This window comes from Chiloscyllium plagiosum, unplaced genomic scaffold (assembly GCF_037043375.1).
Source record: "Chiloscyllium plagiosum isolate Xiang-an unplaced genomic scaffold, Cpla_swu_hap1 HiC_scaffold_48, whole genome shotgun sequence".
Taxonomy (NCBI): Eukaryota; Metazoa; Chordata; class Chondrichthyes; order Orectolobiformes; family Hemiscylliidae; genus Chiloscyllium; species Chiloscyllium plagiosum.
This window is the reverse complement of record NW_028270186.1, coordinates 5,927,369-5,952,149: the sequence shown is the minus strand read 5'-3', so window position 1 is coordinate 5,952,149 and position 24,781 is coordinate 5,927,369. Positions and strand designations below refer to the sequence as shown.

General features: G+C 48.5%; 1 protein-coding gene across 2 annotated transcripts in view; it reads right to left on the bottom strand.

The window, feature by feature from the left end:
- Positions 1–24,781, bottom strand: part of LOC122543053 (anthrax toxin receptor 1-like) — a 143,971-nt gene that overhangs the window by 18,132 nt on the left and 101,058 nt on the right. Inside the window, exons 15-17 of one of the 2 annotated variants that reach the window (XM_043681250.2) lie at positions 18,931–19,029; positions 17,057–17,227; positions 11,141–11,221 (exon numbers count right to left, since the gene is read on the bottom strand). In XM_043681250.2, the coding sequence (XP_043537185.1) occupies positions 11,141–11,221; positions 17,057–17,227; positions 18,931–19,029 (351 nt within the window). The remainder of the gene's footprint in view (positions 1–11,140; positions 11,222–17,056; positions 17,228–18,930; positions 19,030–24,781) is intronic. The other variant, XM_043681251.2, reaches the window with a different exon arrangement.

The following is a 24,781-nucleotide window of genomic DNA, read 5'->3' as shown; positions in this document are numbered from 1 at the left end:
GGCAGTCTTGGTGCACTGTTCTTTGCATGGGTCAGTGTGGACTCAATGGGCCAAATGGCCTCTTCTGGCTCTGTCGCAATTCTGTGAGATGCGGTGGGATGCTCCCCACTTTGAGATAAGCTTCACTTGGGTTCTCTGACCAATCTCACTAGCACCCCGCTCGTTCAGGCCCCAGCACCAATGCTGGAGCCCAGGTAACGTTGACAGAGTGGTATGTCTTGGTGATGCCCGAATGGTGCATTCCACCACAACCCGGTAAGAGGTGATGGGTGCACTTCAGGCGCAAGTCTCAATGAGACCCAGGAGACAATCTGTGACTCCCGCTGAAGACAATCGCTTTACAGGGGGAGAGGTTCCTTTAAGGACTCGGGAATCCAAAGGTGTTGATTCCTGACAACATGAAACAGCAAACCCATGCCAGCTAATGTGTTCCAGATGGGCCCCATTAAAGGCAGACAGGCTGCGTTCTCTCTCTGATTGGCCAATAACCCCTTTCCTGTCCCTGCATTCAAATTGGCCACTTCTTCAAAGCACTGCCCCATGGGCCCTGTCCCGTTAATGTTTTCAATGAACAAAGAAACACACAGCTTGGAGGATCACCCCCTCTCCCCCCACCTCCCACCAAGTGCTGGCTGATGTTCATTAATTAACTAGTTTGTCAGTCAGGGAAAAGGGCTGGGGGGGCAAAGATTGTGGTGTGGGGATGTTAATGTCACTGCATTCATAATGCAAAGGGTCAGGATACTGCCCAGCTCACAGAGTTCAAATTGTAAGTATAAAAAGTGACTAAAACCCAGAAAAATGGAGCCACTCACATTTGACTGTGAGAACTTTCACTGGCTGATTTATCAATGAAAAGCCCTCCCTGTACCTTCAATGAAGATAGACCAAGCCCTCACCCCCCAGCCCATTGTCTTTGTTTCATCGTTTTGTAGGGGTTCCCCAGGGGAAAGGCGGGCTGGGTATGGTAAGAAACAGCAGGTATGATGCCTCCGAGTGGGACATTAGTGCTAAGACTGTGACAGAGGCAAAGCAGATCTTCAAGCAACAAAGAAAGGGAGCAGAGAGTCATCGCGATCTACAGCACAGACACACACTTCAGTCCATGTCGACCAGATATCCCAACCTAATCTAGTCCCATCTGCCAGCCCTTGGCCCACACCACTCTAAACCCTTCCTATTCATATACCCATCCAGTTGCCTTTTTAAATGTTAAAAATTGTACCAGCCTCCACCACTTCCTCTGGCAGCCCGTACCACCCTCTACATGAAAAGTTTGCCCCTTAGGTCTCTTTTATATCTTTCCCCTCTCACCCTAAACCTATGCCCTCTAGTTCTGGACTCCCCCACCCCAGGGAAAGGACTTGGTCCATTTACCCTGTCCATGCCCCTCACAATTTTATAAACCTCTATAAGGTCACCCCTCAGCCTCCGACGCTCCAGGGAAAACAGCCCCAGCCTGTTCAGCCTCTCCCTGTAGCTCAGATCCTCCAACCCTGGCAACATCCTTGTAAATCTTTGCTGAACCCTTTCAAGTTTCACAACATCCTTCCCATAGGAGGGAGTCAGAGAGTGTGGCGCTGGAAAAGCACAGCAGGTCAGGCAGCATTCGAGGAGCAAAGGCCCTACATCCTGATGAAGGTCTGATGCCCGAAACGTCGACTCTCCTGCTCCTCGGATGCAGCCTGACCGACTGTGCTTTTCCAGCACCACACTCTCCGAATCTGATCTGCAGCTTCTGCGGCCCTCACTTTCTCCAGCAGCACGGAGCGAGGGCGATGGTATGCTCGGGCCGGTTCTGATGGTAGGTGAGTGGTTGCTCTGATCAGAGTGCTGCAGTGGCTGAGGGGACGCTGGGAGTTAGCACCACCTGCCTTGTCTTGCTGCTTCCTTCTCACACAGCTGCAGGTCCCCCATCCCTGCCCAGCACACAGCTCTCTGCTGTTCCTTCAGCTTGTGGAGAATATCTCCTCCAGGTACTGATCAGCTGCTGCTGCTACCGTGACTCACTCAGCAGCACCTCAGTGTCAGTTAGGGGCCATTGGGATTCACTCTGTTGGAGCTCCGTCCTTGCCCCCCACCCCCCCCAGCCTCCCTTTGCATTTGATCACAAGGGTAAATGTGTGGAGTGTATCAGCCTGGGGAGCCACTGGCTGGACTCCTGTTCCATGGGACAAAGCACACCATGGACAGACAGGTCAAAGTGGACAACCTACAACTGGTACCTTCTCAGGAACCTCCAAATCTGAAGACAAGCAAAGAGCAGCCCAAGGCACCAGGTCACTCTCCAGCAGCATCACCGAGTACAGAGTACCAGGTTCCCGAAGCAATTGCCCTCCTCGGAGCTTGGGCATCTTGGAAGGAGCCCCGCTCCTTGAGGCGGGGGGGGGGTGGTGGGATCCAACGTTCCCGCTGGCCCCTGATGGCACTCGGCTTCCGAGGTCCATCCGGGAATACGCAGCAGAGGCGTCACCAGGAACACAGAAGAGGGCAAGTTGAGATGTCAGGATAGAGAGAGAGAGAGAGAGAGAGAACAGGTCACCCGATCTTCCTCAGCCTCCCCCAATCCCGAGCCCCCAGGCATGTCTGCAGATCACACCACCCAGCAAACTGGCACAGAAGCAAGCCTGCCCTCAGGAACTCTCTGAGGAAAGACCCCCCCCCCCCTCCACCCCAGTTATCGGGAATGTCCTTCCTGTGTTTACCCTGCCTTGTCCTGTCCGAATTTTACAGCTTTCTATGAGATTCCCACCCTGATCCCCCCTATTCTGTAAACTCCAGTCAATGCAGTACGAACTGATCCAGCCTCTCTTCATGCATTAGTCCTCCTGTCCCAGGAAGCAGTCTGGTAAGCCTTCAGTGCACTCCCTACATCGCCAGGCAACTCTTTGATGCCTTCAGCCCCATGAACGATATCTAACTCCTGCTTGAAAATATTCCATGTTTGCCCTCATCCGCTTTCTCAGCAGCAGAGAACGCCCCCAGGTTTCCCACTCCAGGGCACCAGATCCAGTTTCAATTTCCCTGTCAGAGGTGTGCCTGAGGCAGTAGATTAAAATAGCCAGGGGTTTGCACAAGACTCCAGTGGACCCGAGGGCAGGAACACCAAGATTTGTGAAGGAGGGTGTCCCTGACTTCCATCCTCACCACTGGGAGCATTCCCTCACGTTACTTCCTCTGTCTGAGGTGTTTCCTCTTTTCAGATGTGACTGTAGATTAGATTCCTTACAGTGTGGAAACAGGCCCTTCAGCCCAACAAGTCTACACCGACCCTCCGAAGAGTAACCCACCCAGACCCATTTCCCTCTGACTAATGCACCTCACACTATGGGTAATTTCCCTTGGCCAATCCACCTGACCTGCACGTCTTTGGACTGTGGGAGGAAACCCACGCAGACACGGGGAGAATGTCCCTGGCACTCCGACCATAAGACATGGGAGCAGAAGCAGATGACCATTCAGCCGATCAAGTCCACTTTGCCATTCAATAAGGTCATGTTTGGCCCACTCATCCTCAAAGCCATTTTCCTGCCCTTTCTCCACGCCCTTCCTGATTATCTCAGCCTTGAATATCCCCAATGACCCTCTGTGGTAAAGAATCCCACTGATCCTCTTGAAAATGACGTCTCTAACCAAGCTTTATGACCCGGTGGTGAGGATGAAAGTCAGGGACACCCTCCTTCACAAATCTTGGTGTTCCTGCCCTCGGGTATACAGGAGGGTTGTGCAAGTCCCTGACCAAGCTTTCTGACCAACCTGCGGCCAAATCTTGCACAACACGGTTGGCCCTGCAATCTCGCCTATGCCTGTTGTATTCAGTGACATGATGAGTGTGTCCAGAGGGCTACCAGATGGAAACATTGTTCCTCTCAATGCTCCTTTCAGTGCTTAGCTGTAGACACCACTCAGTGAAACCACTTTGCGGAAAAGGAATCTATCCATTTGGGAGTATCGATAGCACCACAGCAAAGCAGAACAGGAGGAGGCTATCAAGGCTGCTTCTCCATTCAATCGGATCATGGCCGATCCATCTTTCCTCATGCATACATTCCTGTCCTTTCCCTGTCATCCCCTGTACTTCCATTCAATCCCATGGATAGCAATGCTGTGTACCTTCGCTATGATGTTAACGTGGGGTGGGGTTGGGAGGAACAGACTATGGTGTCTTCTTGAGATCAGGGCGTGAACTGATGGCATTGTAAACAGTGGCCCCTTTAAGGATAAATCAGAGCCGAGAGAGAGCACATTTACCTCTTCACAAGTTGTTAAAGAGCTGATGTCTGATTGGGTGGTTCTCTGATGGATTTTTGAATTGAATAAAGAGCATGGGCGAAAGGGGGCGGGGGGAGAGGTGTTTCTGAGGGATACTGTCTGCATTGTTCTTGGAGGGGTTAAAAAGCTAGGGTTAAGATGCTGTCCCTGCTCCAGAGGTGTTCTGTCAGATCTCTGAACAGTTTGATTGTAAGTATTTTGGGGGAAAAATGCTGGTGCTTCAGAGAGTTAAAGAACAAAACTGGAATTTGGAATGGCCTATGAAATCTGGATGAATAGTTTTGGGGGACAGATCACCTCCTGCTTTGGTGAATGGATGATCAGTAATTTAACACAACGTGGTTTATAACCAGCTCAAATTCTTGAAGTGCAGAGGAAGGCTGAGGTACTAACAATGTGGGGGATTTGTGAACATCTCACTCCAGGTCAGTTCAAACAAATCTAGGCAAGTGCTTTGCAACAAGTCGGGGAATGAGGGTGAAAGTCAGGCTTGGTAAGGAACTGCTTAAACACACAAAACCAACACCACCCCAAAGTTAACTCTTTCCAGTTGTGATGGTGAGTTTTTTTTTTGTTTGGCAAGAAACCCAGGAAAAAAACCACAGCATTGCTCGCAGTGCACAGAGTGTTTACTGCTCTTGACCTACCCTCTGCAGAAGGAGAGGCTACAGAGGTAGGACGGAAATGTGAAACTAAAGCACCAAGCGCTGCAGAGAGAGAGAGAGTGAGAGAGAGAGAGAGAGAGAAACAAAAGTGAGTGTTTCAGATTGCAATTCCCTGAGGACCTGAGTGGAATGGGATTCCAGAAATCCTGTTGGAGTAGATGCCAACTTATGGAACTGCCTGTCCCAAGAAAGAAAGAGCAGTTCGTGGAGAGTGAAGTTCTTTGGAAATGCAGTCCAAGTGATGCAGCAGAGAATTTTGATGTGAGAGTTGGCTTTGAGAGAGGAATGTCCACGGGGTCCTTCACAGTGAACAAAACCAATTGGAAGCAGCAGTGAAGGTGCTTGTCCAGACTGCTCTTGTGGTGCAGTGGTAGTGTCCCTCCCTCTGAGGCTTGGGTTCCAGTCCCACCTGCTCCAGAATAACATCCAGAGGACGAGGGATGCAAGAACAGGGGTACACTGCTCAAGCTGTATAAGGCTCTGGCCAGACCACATTTGAAATAATGTGAACAGTTTTGGGCCCCGTATCGAAGGAAGGATGTGCTGGCATTGGAGGAGCTGCAGAGGAGGCTTATGAGAATGATCCTGTGGATGAAAGGCTCGTCATATGAGGCGGACTGTGGCTCTGTACTTGATGGAATTTAGCAGGATGGGGACGGGGGGGGGATCTGATTGAAACTTCCAGTAGAATGGACATGTTTCCCTGATGAGGAGAGATTCCGACCTGAGGGCACAGCCTCAGAGTGAAGGGACAACCCTTTTAAACCGAGATGAGGGGAAATTTCTTCAGCCAGAGGGTGGGGAATCTGTGGGACTCATTGCCACAGAGGGATGTGGAGGCCAAGTCACTGAGTGTATTTAAGACCGAGATAGACAGGTCCTTGTTTGGGAAGGAGATGAAGGGTTACAGGGAGAAAGCAAGAGAATGGGATTGAGAAACATATTCGCAATGATCAAATGGGCCGCCAAATTTCAGCCCCTTTGTTCGGGCCTTAACTCTGACTAAGGACATGAGGACATTTCAGCAGTGCATTGGGGAAATGCCTCTGTCCATCAGTAGATGTGTTTAAAAATCAGTCAGAGATGCTGATCACTTAATGCGGTGCCACACCCCTTCCCCACCGCACTTCACCCATGTATAAGATGACAGGACTGTCCTATTGAAGTTCTCCATGATTGCCCTGTTGAGCACAGCAGGATTCTGGGAAAAATATTGTGTGGACTCAGAGACTAGCCATGGTCTTCAGACCAATGGGATACAGTAATTAATGAGGTCAGTTTCCCCCTCATTTTTGATCAAAAAGACACCCAGGCCAAGGAGTGCTGCAAAGACCATGTGTAACTACCCTGCACCCCCACCAGCCTTTGTACAAGAAGAAAGACCATGCAGTCCACGCATCCACGTTTGCTCACAGCTAGCCCCCCTGCAATGGAATTCTCCAATTTCATTTACTTTCCATATGCTCCATCCCATAGGATTGGTCCAAGTTACCACCAGGGGTGACTCAAACACAGCAATGTGAGTTGCAGCAAGACATCTTGTGGATGGTACAAACTGCTGCACACTTGGCATGGGCGGTAGAGGGAGTGGATGTTGAAGTTGCCGGATCATGTGGGACTAGAAAGCTCTCTTGAAACCCTTCCCAGGCTCCCAGCTCTGAGTTGATGCTTCTCAGAAGAGGTTGTACGCAGCCCCTTGAGCCTTGAGGTTGAAGCCGTTGGGTGAGGGAAGGCATTCTCAACAAGGGCCCATTGTCAAAGAGACCAGGACTGGGTACCATATTCTGAGCTAGAGCAAGGTTGGCCTAGGCGTTTAGGAGCTGAGGGAAGTAACAACAAATAGAGAAGGGTTTCATTGGTAGTTTTAAGACCATTAGAAATGGGAACAGGAGTAGGCCATTCGGCCCCTCAAGCCTGCTCTGCTATTTGACAGGATCATGACTGATCCAGCATTCCTCACGTCCACTTTCCTGCCTTTTCACCGTAGCCCTTGTTTCCCCGACTGATCAAGATTCTCCCTGTCTCTGCCTTCAATATCCGCAAGGACTCTGTCCCCTACAGCTCTATGTGCCAAAGAGTTCCAAAGACACTCAGCTCTCTGAGAGAGGAGATTCCTCATCGGAGTGTTGAAGTGGGCCAGTCAGTCTGCTCATGTATGAGGGGAGACTGACACAGCCGCACACACGCCCCGCCTCTGCTGTCGTCTCCAGACTTCACATCGTGTGACAGGATTCACACCACGAGAGGTTGCAATAAATCAGTCAGCAAAAGGCAATAAACCTGACACAGGGCAGGCAATTCTGCACCAATGTTCAAAGCAGTGAAAGTTACAGAAGGAAATTAAATTACCTTTGGGGTTAATAACGACGGGAAGAGGGGGTGGGGAACAGAGGAGAAATTCTGCACTTGCAGCCTCAATCATTTTAAATGTGGCCTCGCAAAACTATTCAGCCTTCCAGCACTGCATTCCAAATTGTTTCACAAATTTGAGTCTCAGTGAGCATTATTATAAGCCTCCAGCCCTCTCAGCGAAAACAATTCCTTTTGGTTGGATGTTGACTCTCTCCAGTCCAGACACCACTCTCGCTGCCTCTGTCCCTTGTCGATGGTGCAGGAAAAGCTGCCAAACTCCAGCCCTTCCTTCGTTTTGGCAAGCAACCTTTTCCGTCGTCATGACAACGGCAGCAGGAATCTGCTGCTCCTGTTAACTCAAGCCAGAAAGAACACAGCCTCCACTACTAACCATCAACACCAGGGCCTGTCACACCAGCAACCATCTCACCGAAGATTCCTCAGTCAACAAACGCTCAACTATCTCACTGGGACTATTTCTCCACCATTTCCCATTTGTGCCACAAAAGTCAAAGACTTCTACATGTGGGACCCTGACTCTTTTTTTTAACTTTTTTTAATTCACTTGTGCCTTAGTCACCATTTATTACCCCGTCCCTAGTTACCCCCCTAGTGAAGGTGGGGGTGAGCTGCCTCCTTGAGCCACTGCAGTCCATGTGCTGAGGGTTGACCCACAATGCCCTTAGGGAGGGACTTCCAGGATTGTGACCCAGGGACACTGAAGGAACGGTGATATATTTCCAAGTCAGGATGGTGAGGGGCTCGGAGGGGACCTTGCAGTGGGTGGTGTTCCCATTTATCTGCTGCCCCTTGTCCTTCTAGATGGAAGTGGTCATGGGTTTGGAAGGTGCTGCCTGAGGATCTTTGGTGAATTGCTGCAGTGTATCTTGTAGATGGTACACACTGCTGCTACTGAGCACCGGTGGGGGAGGGAGTGGATGTTTGTGATATGCTGCCAGTCAAGTGGGGGCTGCTCTGTCCTGGATGGCGTCAAGGTTAAAAGGTTTTTGTGAAGATATCTCTGCTCATCACAGCCAAGTCAAACCGCAAGAACCTGATAGAGACAGACACAGGAAAGCAGCATGAAATGTCGATTCTCCTGCTCCTCAGATGCTATCTGACCTGCTGTGCTTTCCCAGCACCACACTCTCCGCAGAAAAGCAGCCAGCTTGCCTAGTCCCACTGTCATGTTGACGCTCCCATTGAAGACACCAGGTTGTAAGCTTTGGCCAGACAGAGGGTAACCTTTACTGTGACAACATCTAACTGGCAGGGATTTCTGACTATTTGCATGTTAAATGGGGAAAGTTTGATGGAGTTTGGATCACAGGCTACCTCCTAAAAATGCTTACACCACACTACTTTTTATGTGATGGAATAAAATTTCTATCTGCAGTCTTGCCATGTGATCCTTCCCATCCATCCCTTTGAAAGTGTCACTGCCTGCATGGTTCAAAACAAACAGCAAACTCAGATCTTGTGGGTTGCCGGTTGCTGGGGATAAAACTTTCATTCAACTGCACTCATGCCAAGGAAGATTTTGTGTTTCAGTTCTTCAAGAGCTAATGGCAGACTTTCCTCATGAAAGTTCCTTCTGGTAACTCTTTCTAATCCATGCTTCTCATGATATGCGGTTGTGTTTCATTGCTATCTCAGTCATTCTGCCCTCTCTGTCCTCACCCTTCTGTTTTGGGTTGTTCCAATGTAGCTCAGGTGACAGGACGCCATGTTTGAATTGTGTAACACCTCTCTCTCTCTCTCTCTCAGGAGAGAGACTGACTAAGACCGTGTGTGGGATGCAGCATTTTCACAACCCAGGGGACGCTGGATATGTTCAGGTTTCTTCAGTGCAGGGAAGGCTGAGAGAGCTGTAAAAGGTGCTAAGGGTATGGACAGGGGGGATTGGAAGCAGCTGTCTGCTTTGGCTTACGGGTCAACAATGACGGGCACAGTTTTAAGGTGAAGGGAGAGAGGTTGAGAGTGAGTTTGACCTAATAATTTTTCACCCAGAAGCCGATAGGAATCTGGAGTGTTGTGGCAGGAAACCTCACAATCTTGTAAAGGGCACGTGGAGGAGCACCTGAAATGTCCGAACATTCGAGGCTGTGGACCAAGTGGGGATAAGCTGGACAGTGGGACGTGCTTAGGTGGGTAGGTGCAGATTTGACGGGCCAAAGAGTCTCTTGTGTGTTGCATGAAAATTGTGACCCGTCCCTCTGCAACTTTGACTGCCACTTCCCTCTGAGTCCGCTGACGCATTCCAGTCCCACCCTGGCTCATTCGTGCACACCAAGATCCCACACAGAGGAATGTGACAATGAGCAGACGTGATAATGGCTGAAACGCAAAAGCAGTATTTTGCATTTGTCTTTGTCGGAGTATGAAGATGTTGCAGAGGCTGAGTCAAGGTGAACGCAACTGAGGCACTTGCTGGACACTGACGTCGAGGAGGTGGGATCAGAAAGACTACTTTGCTGTAACTGTACCAGCCTCCACCACTTCCTCTGGCAGCTCCTTCCACACACGCACCACCCTCTGTGTGAAAAAGTTGCCCCTTTTCGGTATCTTTTAAGTCTTTGCCCGTCTCCATTTAAACCTGTGGAATCTGGTCCTACAGAAGGTGTTGGGATGGGGGTCAGTGGTCTGCCCCATTCCATACTCCTTTCCTCTCCCCCAAGAAAAAGACATGATTCGGAGATGCCGGTATTGGACTGGGATGTACAAAGTTAAAAATCACACAACACCAGGTTATGGTCCTACGGGTTTAACTGGAAGCACTAGCTTTCGGAGCGCTGCAAACAGACATTTGGACGCATTAAAGGTATTGTGGTCAAATATCCAGAAATTGAGGTAGAGGGAATGAGTCACAATTCTGCTGAACGGTACAGCAGGATCGAAGGGCTGAATGGCCTCCCCTTACGGCAGCTTTCTGTGTTTCTCCGACACAGCTGAGGTTGAGTCAGTCAAAACTGCAAACTGCCCACAGGTACTTGTCTGGAAATGGGACAAACCGCAAGTTGGAAACCACAGAAGTATAAGTGACCTCCTTTTGCTGCAGTTCAATGCTCTGGGAAAGTTGGAACAGGCTGTCAGGCAGAGGGAAGAGTGAGCGAGGATTCCTGGGTGAGGTTTTCAGGGAATAAACTCCAATCGAGCGATCAAACTTCCCCCCCCCCCCGCTGAAGTTATATAGGTAACTGCTGACTAACTACATATTTTCCACTTAAAGCCTGGACGGGCATGTGTGTTTGAGTTTGTTTTCAGAGCAGTAATTGTGGAGCAAAGTCCTTGATAGTGGTTGGTGTTTCTGACAATTTCCGTGTGCAGAGCTTTACTGAGCTTATGAAAACCAGCTGTTCCCTCTCTCCATTGACATCATCAGTCAACACTAGACTCACATGACTGCTTGGCTTCCACTATTCCAAACTTTCTGCAACTGCCCTTGATTTACAACTTTTTAGGGAATCTTTCGTTTCTGTTATTTCCCTCTTCGACCTTCCTCTTTTCTGAATAAAGAAATGTCTCTCTTTGTTTCTTTCTGCGGGGCAATTTGGAAATGCAAATGATAATCTTCCACCAGATAAGAGTGACCACAGCTCCCCCATCAAACATAAACACATGATTGATGACAGAGCACAGCCACTTCCTGAGTCCCTCATTGATGGGAACCACACTCAGACCTTTGCCAACCCCCGGCTGAGAATTACTCATTCCCCAACCTTACCAACCCCTCCACATCCCGGACACTGCTACACAATCAACTGGAGAGAGAGAGAGAGGTGGTCTTCTGGAATTGGCCCATTGTTGTGCCCCATCCCAAGCCCAGCTAACCAGTCAGAGTTGTACACTACCTTGTCTCCAGGTTGGGGCCTCATTATCGATACCCGGTCGTAGCCTTTTCGCAGTAGAACCCACAGTGCGTCCAACTTGCCCTGAAAAGACAAAACAAAACTGTGGCCTTAGCGAGGGAAGGCAACTTCCAAATTCTGCAATTTTTCAGCTTCCCGCCATCAACGGTCCCCCCCCCCAGCCCCACTCCCAACTTTCTCCTGCTTGGTGAAGCTGAGACCTGGAGCCGGAAGCCTCCTTCAGCCTCTTCCCCCATCCTCCTTCAGACTGCAGGGCAGAGTCCAAGCCCCTCTTGTTGAGAATGAGGGAAGGGACGTTTCCACTTGGGGCCAAGGTGAGGACTGCAGAACACAGATTTGAAGTGGTCATAAACAAATCCAACAGGGAATACACTTAGGAAGACCCGTCTTTACCCAGACAACTCGCAACCTCAGACAGAAACTCAGGCTAATCACATAGATGGACTGAAAGGGTATTTTAATAAGTGCACTAGGGCAAATACAGCAGGATGTTTTTCAATGCTCTCATTTCATTTTGTCCTTTTGTTTTGAAGAAAAATTGTGAGGCAGAGGTGTCGAGCTGTCTGTAGCAAAGTAAACAACTTGTGAGGCTTTGGCAATTTTTGTTTTAAATGTTGGAACAATGGAAGCAGCCTGGGGTGGGGAGCGGGGCCAGGGCCAGCTCTCTCAGACCAGGACTTCGAGTTTCTTTCAGTTTTAGGTTGAGTTTTAAGCAAAAGCCCTTGGGGTCTCAACAGAGTTGGACATTTCAGTGAATGTCTCCCAGCTGTTACTTTCTCTGAATCTTCTCTTGATGTTGTTTTTCCTCCTGGACTGGAGAACTGCATGTCAGAGTAAGTGTCTGAATTTGCCTTTTGCCTTGAGGTGCGTGATTGGGATGTTACTATATTGGAACAGTTAATTAGTAACAGGTCATGTATCGGTAATTCTGTTAGGTTTTTCTTTCCCAATAGTTATTCCAAGTTATTCCTTGTTTTTTTTGCATTTGAACTACCCTGTTTAAATAAATTCTGCTTTGGTGAACATTAATGAGTTTGATGAGTTGCATTGTATCTGAAACATGGAACTTCACATCTGATTTTAAAATAAGAAAATATCCGGGTCAAGGCTACCTTCTTCAAATATGTTGAGGGGTCTGGTCCATAACAAAGGGGTTGGATAAAAGTGTAGAAAGAGGGTTGACTGCACGATAAACAGAAATGCATGACTGCTTATATGTTGCAGGTATTTGAGAACAGCACTGTAAAAGGATGGTAGCAGCATAAAATTCACAAATACTCCCAGATCTTGTCACGACAGGTCACCGAACAGTGATGTTGTCAGGTGGTATTGAGCTCGACATTTCTGTGTGTTCAAGCTGCTTAGAAATCTCCTCCTCCCATTCTACAGATTCGCACGTTTCCCAGTTTAACTGCTGTGCTGTTCATGTTCACTCTTGTCAGCTGCCTGAGCTCCAGAATTTCCTTCCTTAACATTCCTCCTTGGCCAAGCTGTTGGTCACCTGCCCTGGAGGTGCCCAATGTTGATTGCATTGAGTCATACAGCACAGAAACAGACCCTTCAGACCAACTGCACTGACCAGATGTCTGAATCTAATCTAGTCCCATTTGCTAACCCTTAGCCCATATCCCCTTCCTATTCATGTCCCTATCCAGATGCCTTTTAAATGTCGTGATTGTACCAGCCTCCACCACTTCCTCTGGCAGCTCATTCCATACACACAACACCCTCTGCATGAAACAGTTACTCCTCAAACTTGTTAAATCTGTCCCCTCTCACCTTAAACTATACTGTTTAGTTTTATATTCCCCTACTCTAGGAAAACAATCTTGTCTATGTATCCTACCCAAGCCCCTCATGATTTTATAAACCTCTATAAGGTCACCCCTCAGCCTCCAACGCTCCAGGGAAAACAGCCCCAGCCTATTCAGCCTCTCCCTGTAGCTCAAATCCTCCAACCCTGGCAACAAATCTTCTCTGAATTCTTTCAAGTTTTACAACATGCTCCTAAAGCAGGGAGATCAGAGTTGAACACAGTATTCCTACAATAGCCTAACCAATGTCCTGTTCAGCTGTAACATGACCTCCCAACTCCTGTACTCAATACTCTGACCAATAAAGGAAAGCATACCAAATGCCGCCTTCACTATCCCTGTCTATCTGCAACTCCACTTTCAAGGAGCTATGAACCTGCACCCCAAGGTCTCTTTGTTCAGCAACACTTCCCAGGACCTTACCATTAAGTGCATAAGTCCTGCCCTGATTTGCCTTTCCAAAATGCAGCACCTCAAACTTACCTAAGTTAAACTCCATTTGTCTCTTAGCCCATTGGCCCATCTGATCAAGATCCTATTGGAATCTGAGATAATCTGTCCACTACACTGTCTATTTTGGTATCATCTGCAAACTTAGTAACCATACCTCCGATGTTCATATCCAAATAATTTTTATATAAATGATGAAAAGCAGTGGATTCAGTACCTATCCTGGTGGCACACCACTGGTCACAAGCCTCTCGTCTGTAAAACAACCCTCCATCACCACCATCTGTCTGCTACTTTCTAGCCAATTTTGTATCCAATTGACTAGCTCTCCATGGATCCCATGAGATCTAACTTTACTAACCAGCCTATCGTGTGGAACCTTGTTGAACACTTTCCTGAAGACCATGTAGACAGCATCCACTGCTCTGTCCTCATGAATCCTCTTTGTCAACTTTACAAAAAAACTCAATCTTTAGTGAGACATGATTTCCCACACACAAAGCCATGGTGACTATCCCTAATCAGTCCTTGCCTTTCCAAACACATGAATTCCCTCCAACAACTTCCCTATCACCAATGTCCGATTCATCAGACTATAGGTTCCTGGCATTTCCTTACAGCTTTCCTGAAATAATTGCACCACATGAGCTACCCTCCAGTCTTCCAGCGCCTCCCCTGTGACAATGGATGATACAAATATCTCAGCCATGTCTTGGTGGGAGATTAGTACCATTTATGCAAGTGAACACACCCCCTCACCTGTTGGCCTTCCTCTTCACTATTCACCACTCCCTGCTGGAGTGCATGTGTATGGTTATGGGACACTCAGTTTCTGTTGAGATGGATGTTTGTCAGAAAAGAGGTGCTGATGAAATGTTGGCAGCTGGGGAATCTCTGAGTGACAGGAAACAAAACTGAAAGCCATGAAGTCAAATCCTGCATCAAACCCAGTGCTGCGCACAAAGTACCTTTCTCACAATTATTTTCAGTTCTCAAAGAACTCTCCCCTGTTGATTTGCGCTTGGGTTCCTTTTCATTCTTGATTTTTTCCAAGCTTCCGATTACAATTTGTCAGATGCCAGTCAGCCCTCTGTTTCCAAGGCGTTTGGCTTGTGATGATGATGATGATGATGATTTTCCAAAGCCAGCAGTAAGACGTTTGCCAGATTCAAAGCACGAGCTCATCTCTTGTTGACGAGCTGAACAATTCCAGCCCAACGTGCCATCAGCTCAAAGGTCAAACCTCCAGGACTTTGAGAAGCACACTCAAAGACATCCTAATTGCTAACTGGCCAAGCTTGTTGGGCAATCATCACCAACAAAACAGATTTGTTTTCGATGCATCGTTGTTGATGTTTGAGCTTCAAAGTCTGACTCATTTTAAGAAAGGGGAGGTTCTGCCTGTGGTGGAGTTGGAGAGTGTTGTAATCGGAGTCACTGGATGTTGGAATCTTAGCCAAACAGAAGGTGTTTCAATACAGTTGTCCTAATTTCTGCTGGAGGATCTGAAGCCAAGTACTCGATCTTGTATTGTACACCCAACCTGAGCAATAGAACCTGTGTTCATTCACCTGTTGTGAACTGTGCATCCTGGAAAGGTGAGAGATTTGTTTCCAAAGACATTATTCCCAACGTGAAGACTTGCTGCAATCACAGCAATCTGTCTATGTTCTCTGAATGTCGATTGTTTTTTGGTAGTCTGGTCTTGGGCAGTGAATGTCAACAGCCCAGATCTCCCCTTCCAGTGACCCATGGGTTGAAAGGGACATCCATAGAGCATGTGGTCCTGTGGGCTTTATGAATCATTGCCAAGATGGGAATCAAAGGGCGTTTCTGCGTGCAGTTCACACTGTCTTCATTTATCATCTTGGAATGGATTCTTGTCCATTGTAAACAATCCACCAGTGACTGGGGCATTGGAACCCAACACACTGTGTGTTCCCTTTCAATCAGACTGGCCCCAACATCAAACCCCTCCACCAAACTTGGCAGTGCTCTGTTTAAGCTTCATCCACACCCCTTGTTCATTTCACAGCGTCAACCAATCTCTCAATTCCTTTCTGGTCCAAGTGTTTCTCAAGCATCCTGATGTACTGATGGCATTCCCCGTAGAAGGAAGGAAATTCCTGATTCTCTGAGTGAAGAGGTTCGTCCTGAATTCCACACTGGATTTCTGAGTGCTGACCTTAAGTTGAGGGTTTCTCGTTTCGGTCTCTCACAAGGCGGCACTGAGAGCACACACATATACAGACATGCACGTGCACACGCACACACGGACACGGACATACAAACAAATGACCAAGCCTTTCTCTTTTGACATTCTACAGCCTTCTGGATTTGGTGTTCGGTGTGACAACCTTAGCTTGTCTTTATTTTATTGGTTTTTTGTTTTGCTTTGCTGGGTTGTTCCTGTATTTTTTTCCCTCCTTCCTTTCCCGACATATTGCATTCAGATGTTTACTACAAAACCGTTCATGATTACCTCAGCTGGACCTGGCCGCTATGAGCACTCTCCTTGGCCGTTACATGGTGAAGGCATTTGTGATTTATTCCCTCCTGCCCTCCACCCTATCTCAGGGACTCCTTTTTGTTCATTCCTGCCCCTCGACCTTCCAAGTTTCTCCCCTCCTCCTTCAGTTCTGACCAAAGATCACCTTCCATTGACTTGGTACCCCTCTCTCTCTCTCTCTCTGTCTGCACACAACGGCCACTTAGAACCGTGAAATGAAACAGCAAAAGAAAGAGACCATTTGGCCCATCTTACTCTTGCCAACTCACAGACAATCAGATGCCCTTTCTAATCCTGTGCTCATGTGCCGAGCACATAACTCTGCAGCTTCCGGCACTAAAGGTGCAGATGCAGGTTTAGGGTTGATGCTGTCAGTTTCAGACACCCACCACCCTCACAACCCACTCTGCCACTAAGCTTGAATTGCTGACCTCAGGTTTTTGAACTGCCTGCTCAGGAAAACAAGTTCCTCCTGCCTCCTCTATCTCTACCCATCACAATGTTGTCCACCTCAACCATGTCACGCCCTCAGCCTTCTCTGCTCTCAGGAAAACATCCCCCAAACTCTCCAATCTCTCCTCGTGGCTTCGGTTTAGACTCAATATTTCCATGTTTCCTCAGTTTTAAAGCAGACAGGGTTTCTTCAAAGTACTTGAACACATGAAATGTTTAATGAGAGACTTCACGTAAAGTTGAAACGCTGCGAATGCTGGTGATCTGAAATAAAACAGAAAGTGCTGGAGAAACCCAAGCAGATCTAGCAGCCTCTGGTCTGAGAGAGAGAGTTGACATTTTGAGCACAGTGACTCTTCTCCAATCCCTGCTGAGTTCTTCAGACAGTAAATCTGAGTCCTGTTGATCACTCTCTCACCCCCACACAGAGGCTGCCAGACCTGAGTTCCTGCAGCACTTTCTGCTCTGTTAAAAGATTCCAATTGTCCACCACCCCACCCGTGCGGCAACAGACTGGAGTAACCCCCTTCAGTTTTGATCTCAAGTGCAGGACTTGGGTTCTGAAGTTTCTCAACACGAATCTCTCCTTCTCCTCCACGCTGTGTGGACCCCTGCATTCACTAGGCGCCTTTGCCCTGAGCAGCCGCTGTGTTGAGTTTGAAGGGATCTTACCTTGATTGGTGAGTACCACTTCCTGGGGGCGTTCATCTGCCGAGCTCTGTTGTTGTTCTGAATCCCCAACTCGGAGAACTCGTACTCTTGCTCCGGCATTTTAACTCTTGCGTTTTTGGCCTTTTCCAACTTAGCGCCTTCTTCGGTCGATCCCTTCTCTCCCCAGCGGACCTGCAAAAGTGGGAACGCCGGCCTTTGAGAAGCTGCCTGTGGGGCTTGGGTCTCAGCTGGCTGCCTCGGAGGCAAAATGGGTGCCTCTGGCACCACGGCCCGGGCAATGGTGCACGCAAAGGAAGATCCCGTCAGCCAATCCGAGGGTGGGATTGAGTGGGCAATCGGTTCACAATGGATGGGTCAAGCACGATTTGCGGTGAATGCAGTCAGGCAGAGAGAGAGAGATCAAACCCCCCCCACCCGTCTTACTTGGATTTACCTGTGACCCTGTGTGTCCTTCACCGACCGGGGTATTCCTGCTCGTAACGATTTGGCAAGACGATAGCGAATCTCTTCATGAGAAAGAGGGGACACGCATGGGCCATTCGGCCCCTCAGCTCCATTCCACCGAGGCACAGAACAATACCCTCAGGGTGGCTGAGCGGGTTGGATTGGGCACCAGAGAGCGGGATGGGAAAAATCTCACGGGCGTTTGCCTGACAATGGGTGGGGAGGAGTGCGGGAGAGTGGGAAGAGAAGAAACAAAGGTGGAGATGGCGAGGGAGAAAGACTCTGAGAGTGTGGGTGTGGGGGCTGGGTGAAAGGTCACTCTGTGTTGCAGCTCCTCCAGGTGGAGGACAGAGGCAGGAGTTTTTTAACAAGCCCACAGAAGTCAGGAAACTCTTCGGGTGAGTGGGAAAGGAGCAGACAGGTGCAGGCAAAACAATGATAAAGAAGTTCCATTCTGGAAAGAAGCCTGACTGTGATATTATTTCCTGTAAACACTGCATCAGAACGAGCTGGTGGGGGCAGTGAGACATTTACTCATTCCTCTGGTGCCTGGTCATTCTCGAATGGTAACCCCATCCGGGGAGATCCACCCTGGGCTAGGGACAGCTCCTCTGCCAGTTATGGTCAGGAGGTCAGCTCATGGCATGAGGAGACAGCCCAACTGTTTCAAGGCTACCCTAGTCACCTTCCGGTTGGGGGGTGGGTAGGATTGGTGATAGTGGGGGGAGCTGGCTCAGGAAGGGAGCACCCATATAGCTGCTCAGAACACAACAGAGAGCTTAACCAACTCAATCTCCTGATCTCTGCACGTCACGAGAAAATGCTGGGGCAGTAGACTTTTCATGATGGGTCTTCTTTTTGCCTGTTGGCACAGACTCAAGGGGCCGAAGGGCCTGTTCTGTACTGTGTGAGTGTCTGACCATTCCATGCATTAAGGAGGCTTTGCTTGTTGGAATGAATGGGATCATACTGTGCGATCCTTTTCTTAAGCCATACACGACCTCGACATAAAATGATTATGATCATCTCCTGAATGACGATCGCTCGAATCATTTGTGTTATCCTCAGTACTTGCCACCCATTTGGATTGTTTTGAACAAGCCAATGATTTACCAAAGAGGTATTACCATTTTCCGAAGAGACACAGTGTGCCTTTCCCCCCTCCGTTCAGTGTCTGTCACCCACCCCAGATCACCAAAACAAGAGGGGCAAGGATTGTAGCGAGGTGGCCTGTCCTGAAGGTGGTACTGTGGGTTGGTGACAGAGTCATACAGTAACTAATCCTGGAACTGAAGAAGCTGTCCCTGGGTACCTTTCTCCCTGAGATGGTGTTGCAATTGGCAACTTAGAAACCTTTGCACTGTGCTCATTTGAGAACATGTGCCATCAAAACCCATTCAGTTCACTTACATTCAGGATTGTCTTCCTACCTCCATTCTTTTGATCCCTCCCACACCTCGACCTCCATAATAGGAGGCATCCACAGTTGGCCATTTCTTCTTGGGCATGCCTTCAGAATCAGAGTCTTCCTATGAGAGAGAGAGAGAGTAGGTGGTGAGAGAACATGTGCAAAACAATCCACCTCGTGCTCAGCCAAATCGTGTTTCAATCCTGGCTGGAAGTCGGACAACGGGAAATGCCTCAGCTCTGAAAGCCATCCCCCCCCCCCCCCCCCCCCCCCCCACTCCCACCCCAAAAAAAGACATCCTTCAAGGCTGACCCTGACACAACCCATTGACTTGGAAACCAACAGTGAAATGAGGCTTTGCAGACACGCGATAGCTTCATAGAGAGAGAGAGAGAGAGAGACAGAGTGTGTGTGAGAGAGAGAGAGATGAACACAGGGCACAGACCCAACATGATCGAAGTTGTACACAATATATTTTGCTTATGTCTCAGTCTGGCTTGCCTGAAAATATAAAAACAGGAAGAATTCTGATGTCATGGATGTTCACGGGGGCCAGAGGAGATTGATAACACTTGGTCGATTTTGCAATCACCCTCTCTGTGTTTACAAATGAGGATCACTTCAAAACAGAGTTGCTTCATCAAATTAAATCTTTCTGACTTCAAATGTGCCAGCTAAGCGAGGTTTCTTTATCCCTCTGAGCCCCCATGTTTCTCCATCTGGTCTCCGGGAGATTTCACTTGATCTAGCAGCAGCTCTGCTCCAAAGAAAAGCCTGTGTTTTTCTGAACTTGGGTCTTGATTCTCCAGCCTCTACACTCTCCCACTTAACTGTACAGGTCCTGGGCACAATGGAAACATATACTGAATTCCTCCTAGCCAACCGATAGCAGTCTAGCTGAGCCAACACCGTAATGAATAATGCAGCTCACAGTCCTGCCGGTATGAAGAAAGCCATTCGGCCCATTGAGTCAGCTCTACAATTCAATGACACCATGGCTGATCTAATAACCCTCTACTCTGCTGTCCTGCCTTTTCCCCATAACCCTGGATTCCCTTTAAACATCTGCCTGTCTCAACTTTGAATGACCCAGCCTCGACAGCCCTCTGCAGTGAACAATCCCACAGATTCACTCCACTCTGAGAGAAGAAATCCCTCCTCATCTCTGCCTTAACACAGAGATTACACCCTCTGGTCCCGGACTCTCCCACAAGGGACGAACAACCACTCCACATCTTCCCTGCCATTTTTCTTGACTCCAATGAGTACAGGCCCAGCCTGCACAGCCTCTTGTCATAAGACAGTCCCTCCGTCCCTGGGAGCTTGCAAAGCGAGGTGCTCCTCAGACCCTGAGGGTGCAGCGGAGATTGGCCGAGGTGAACGGGAACACTTGCAATGATGGAAGGTTGGACATGTCCGAGATTCTTGTCCCTGAAGCATAGGAGGATGAGGATTGGTCCGATGAGGGAGTCTAACCAGACTGGAGAGGAAGGACACGTTTGTTTGAGGGGTGCATTTCCGAGATTTAAAGCAGAGATTTATGCAGGGGGTTTCAGGGGTGGGATGGGGTGAGGGGGACACTGAAACTCACTGCCTCAGAGGGTCGGCAAACAGAGAAGCCCTTGCAGATGAACCCAGAATGAATGTTAAGAACACACAGGGTTACTGTCCAAGAGTTGGCATGAACCTGGATGGTTCCCTGTAAACACAATGGGCCAACCGGCCTCCTTCCTTCCTGTGCCGTCTTGCTGTAAGTGACCCAGTAAAGATGCCTGAAAAGTATTCTCATTCATCTGAGGAATGCCAGCAAGTTTGGCACACAGTTTCCAGTGAAAGCTATCAGGTGTGGCCCAGACATCCCAACTTGGATTTGGCACTCTGCTCACTCCAAATTGCAGTATTTTCTTCCATTTTCCAAGTGGGGGACCAATTCATACCGGCAGGACTGTGAGCTGCATTATTCATCAACTGAGCTGGAGAAACAAAAGCAGCGGCCACAAGTTGGCTCCAATGGATTTAACCATTTGATAGCACAAATAAAAAGAGCACTGAGCTTCTCTGCACTGCTAGCTCAACCCTATCGCTGTGGGTCAGAGACTCAGATCAACACCAATAGATAGCAAATGCAATTTCCTACGACATGGGACAAGCATAGAGGCTTGCAATCCTGCACTGAGTTACTTCCCTTCTGACTCCCTAAAGCCTGTCCACCATCTACAAGGCACAGGTCAGGAGTGGGATGGAATACTCCCCACTTGCCTGGATGCGGGCAGCTCCAACAACACTCAAGAAGCTCAACACCATCCAGGACAAAGCAGCCCCCACTTGATTGGCATCTCATCCATAACCTTCAACATCAACACCCTCCTATCGGAAGGATGTTGTGGAACTTGACAGGGTTCAGAAAAGATTTACAAGGATGTTGCCTGGGTTGGAGGGTTTGAGCTACAGGGAGAGGCTGAACAGGCTGGGGCTGTTTTCCCTGGAGCGTCGGAGGGGTGACCTTGTAGAGGTTTATAAAATTATGAGGGGCATGGGTAGGGTAAATAGAGAACGGCTTTTCCTTGGGGTTGGGGAGTCCAGAACTAGAGGGCATAGGTTTAGGGTGAGAGCGGCAAGATATAAAAGGGACCTAAGGGGCAACTTAGACCTAAGAGAGTGGTACGTGTGTGGAATGAGCTGCCAGAGGATGTGGTGGAGGCTGGTACAATTGCAACATTGAAAAGGAATTTGGATGGGTCTGTGAATAGGAAGGGTTTTAGAGGGATATGGGCCAAGTGTTGGAAAGTGGGTCTAGATTAGGTTAGGATATCTGGTCAGCATTGATGAGTTGGACCAAAGGGTCTCTTTCAGTGTTGTACATCACGATGACTATGACCCTAAACACGTTGTCCTGAACCTGGGTGTTGCTGACCTTGGGAAAGCACTGAAAATGAATGACCCCAGTGGAGGCATTTTGACAGCCGTCTCTGACAAACTCCAAATATCAGATATTCCCAGAGGAAGTACCAGTGAAGGATGATCCACCAACACTGACACAGACAACGTAGTCGACCAACACAGAGGCGATGAGATTATTAATCCAGGCAGCTCTGCTCGTGTGCTGGACATCTGGGGTTTGAATCCAACCATGGTATATGGTGGAATTGGAATTCAATAAAGAATCTGGGATTAATGGTCTCATGGTGACCATGAAACCATTGTTGATTATTGGACAGCACACACAACAAACACACACATTCCCTGCCCTCCTCCACACACACACACACAGCAAACAATGTTGAGTGGTAATACCACTGGCCTAGTAATCCAGGGAGCCTCATGTTCTTGGGCATAGCTCTGGCAGATGGTGAGATCTGAACAGTGACCATGTGACCATTGTCACTTGTCAAATCCCATCCGATTCACTCATGTCCTTTAGGGAAGGAAACTGCCATCCTTAGCTGGTCTGGCCTACCCGTGACTCCACACCCACAGCAAGGTGTTGACTCTTAACTGCCCTCTGAGCAATTAGGGATGGTCCAGCCACAGACACCCCCATCCCTTGAATAAGAAGTTCTCATTCAGACACAATGGCCTCAGCACTGGCTGAAGTCATTCTAGCTTGGACGCAATTTTAATAATGAGGAGTCATCCATTGGTGTCCGTTTGGGAGAAACAGGTGGGGATGCTGGGAAATACCAACCACTGATGACGCCAACCATCTATCTGTTACTTCCCCTCACTATGCCCCAAGAGCAACAGGCTTCATTCAACATTGAACACAATCCCTGACAAGCCAACGGTGACATTTTTCTATCGTTCTTGGTGGTCTTCCTCTTGTTGTCTGAGAACACAATTGATTCATGCTGTATCTGGGGATGATTTTCCATCCACGAGTCATTACAAAGTACACTAGCCAACGGAGAACAGCTTCTTATTACCCCAGTCTGTCTCAGAGGTGGAGATGCCAATGTTTAACAGACTGTGCACTGCCTGTGATGATGGGACAGGTAGAATCCCACATGATATTGAAGAAACACACCAATGTGCACTTGTTTTGGGCAGACATACAAGCCTATGGGACAAGTGCTGGACAGTTGGACAAGGAGAGTTTGGTGCAGACTCAATGGGCTGGAAGGCCTTTTCCATGCTGTGAACATCTCGGGAGTCTCTGAGCCCTGATTGGTGCTGTTATTACTTCCTAATGTGTGGCACAAGGAAGGGTCCTGCAGACACATGTCATGTCATGGCCTGTCCACTTACATTTAGAACAGGAAGGAAAAAAAAACTAGCTTGCATTTACGTAGCACCTTCCACAGCCTCAGGATGTCTCAAAGTGTTTTCCAACCAGTGAAGCAGATTTGTATCAGAGTCCCTGCTTCAATAAGAGGAACAGCAGCTGCCAATTTGCTCACAGGAAGGTTTCAGATACAAGAGTGTGCTCAATGTCAGGATAACAAGCTGTTTTTGTGAGGTTGGTTCAGGGCTAAACCCTGGCCATTCAGCCCTCTTCTCTCCCTCAGTGATCAATCAAAGGCCTTGGGTCATCAGTCGCTCCTCCAAGTGGGCTATACTGTATTGTCTCTGGGACACTGAAACAGTGCATCCTTGTCACGTAACAACCGAATAATTGTGTTTTTGTTTTTGTTTACCAGCCAACGGCAGCAAAATAGTTTTGTGATTGAATCAAAGCTTCCCAAATGTGAAACTGAATGGTAAAGATTGAACTCGCATTGAGAGAGCCCTTTTCCCACTCAGGGATCACCAATAATCTGCCCTGGTCCGTCCACATCGATGAAGAAAACACAACATTGAAACTTCCTCAGGAGGCAAAGGAAATGTGGCATTAGCGTAAAGACGCTGACCGATTTTTATAGATGTACCATAGAAACCCTACTCCCTGGATGCGTCACGGCTTGCTATGGCAACTGCTCTGCCTTGGACAGTGAGAAATTACAGCAATTTGTGAACACAGCCCATACCATCACGTGAGCCAACTTTCCATCCATTGGCCCCATCTACACTTCCTGCTGCCTCAGGAAGGCAGCCACCATTATCAAGGACCCCTCCCACCCCAGTTATCAACTCTTCTAACCCCATCCATCAGGGAGAAGATACAAAAGCTTAAACACACATACTAACAGGTTCCAGAACAGCTCTTCCCTGCTGCTGTTAGGACACTGAATGGATCTCCCAAATTTTCAATGTCATGTTGACCTCGCTCTCTGTACACCCACACTGCAACTGTAACACTGTGTTCCTCACTCTGTTCTATTACCCTCAAGCACTGTCTGTACTGCACACAAAACAAAACTTTTCACTGTACTCAGGTACATGCGACAATAACAAATCACATCAGATCAAATCAAAATCTTCCAAATTCTTGACCCAATGGGCAGCACAGATGTGTCAACCAGTGTTCAAGACAAATTGTCACACTCATTGCTGACTGAGGAAGTGATCATTTTTACTCTGAATGTTCCCTGCACAGCCATGCACTGTGGCACCTGCAGAGTGCACAGAGACTGGGGCTTTTCCATTTTGTTCTTCTGTTCAGACACATACCTCCACTAACCCCAGAAGCTATAATGGGGCTGGGGGTGGAGCAGGGGTCGGGGGGATGAGGGAGGGAGGAGGTTGGGGGGGGGGGGGGAGGAGGGCGAGCTGACAGTAAAGTTGTTGTCCAAACTGGGCAGGGGGCTAGAGTCAAAGCCGGTCCCTGGATGTTAGTCATCTGTGAAGGAGACACCATCCATCTCCCTGCTCTATTCACAAGACAGGTAAAAACGTTTGAATAAAAGCAGATTAACTGCAGATGCTGGAAACGGGAAACCATGCACGGACAGTGCTGGAGAAATTCAGTCGGTCTGGCAGCATCTGTGGGGGTGTGA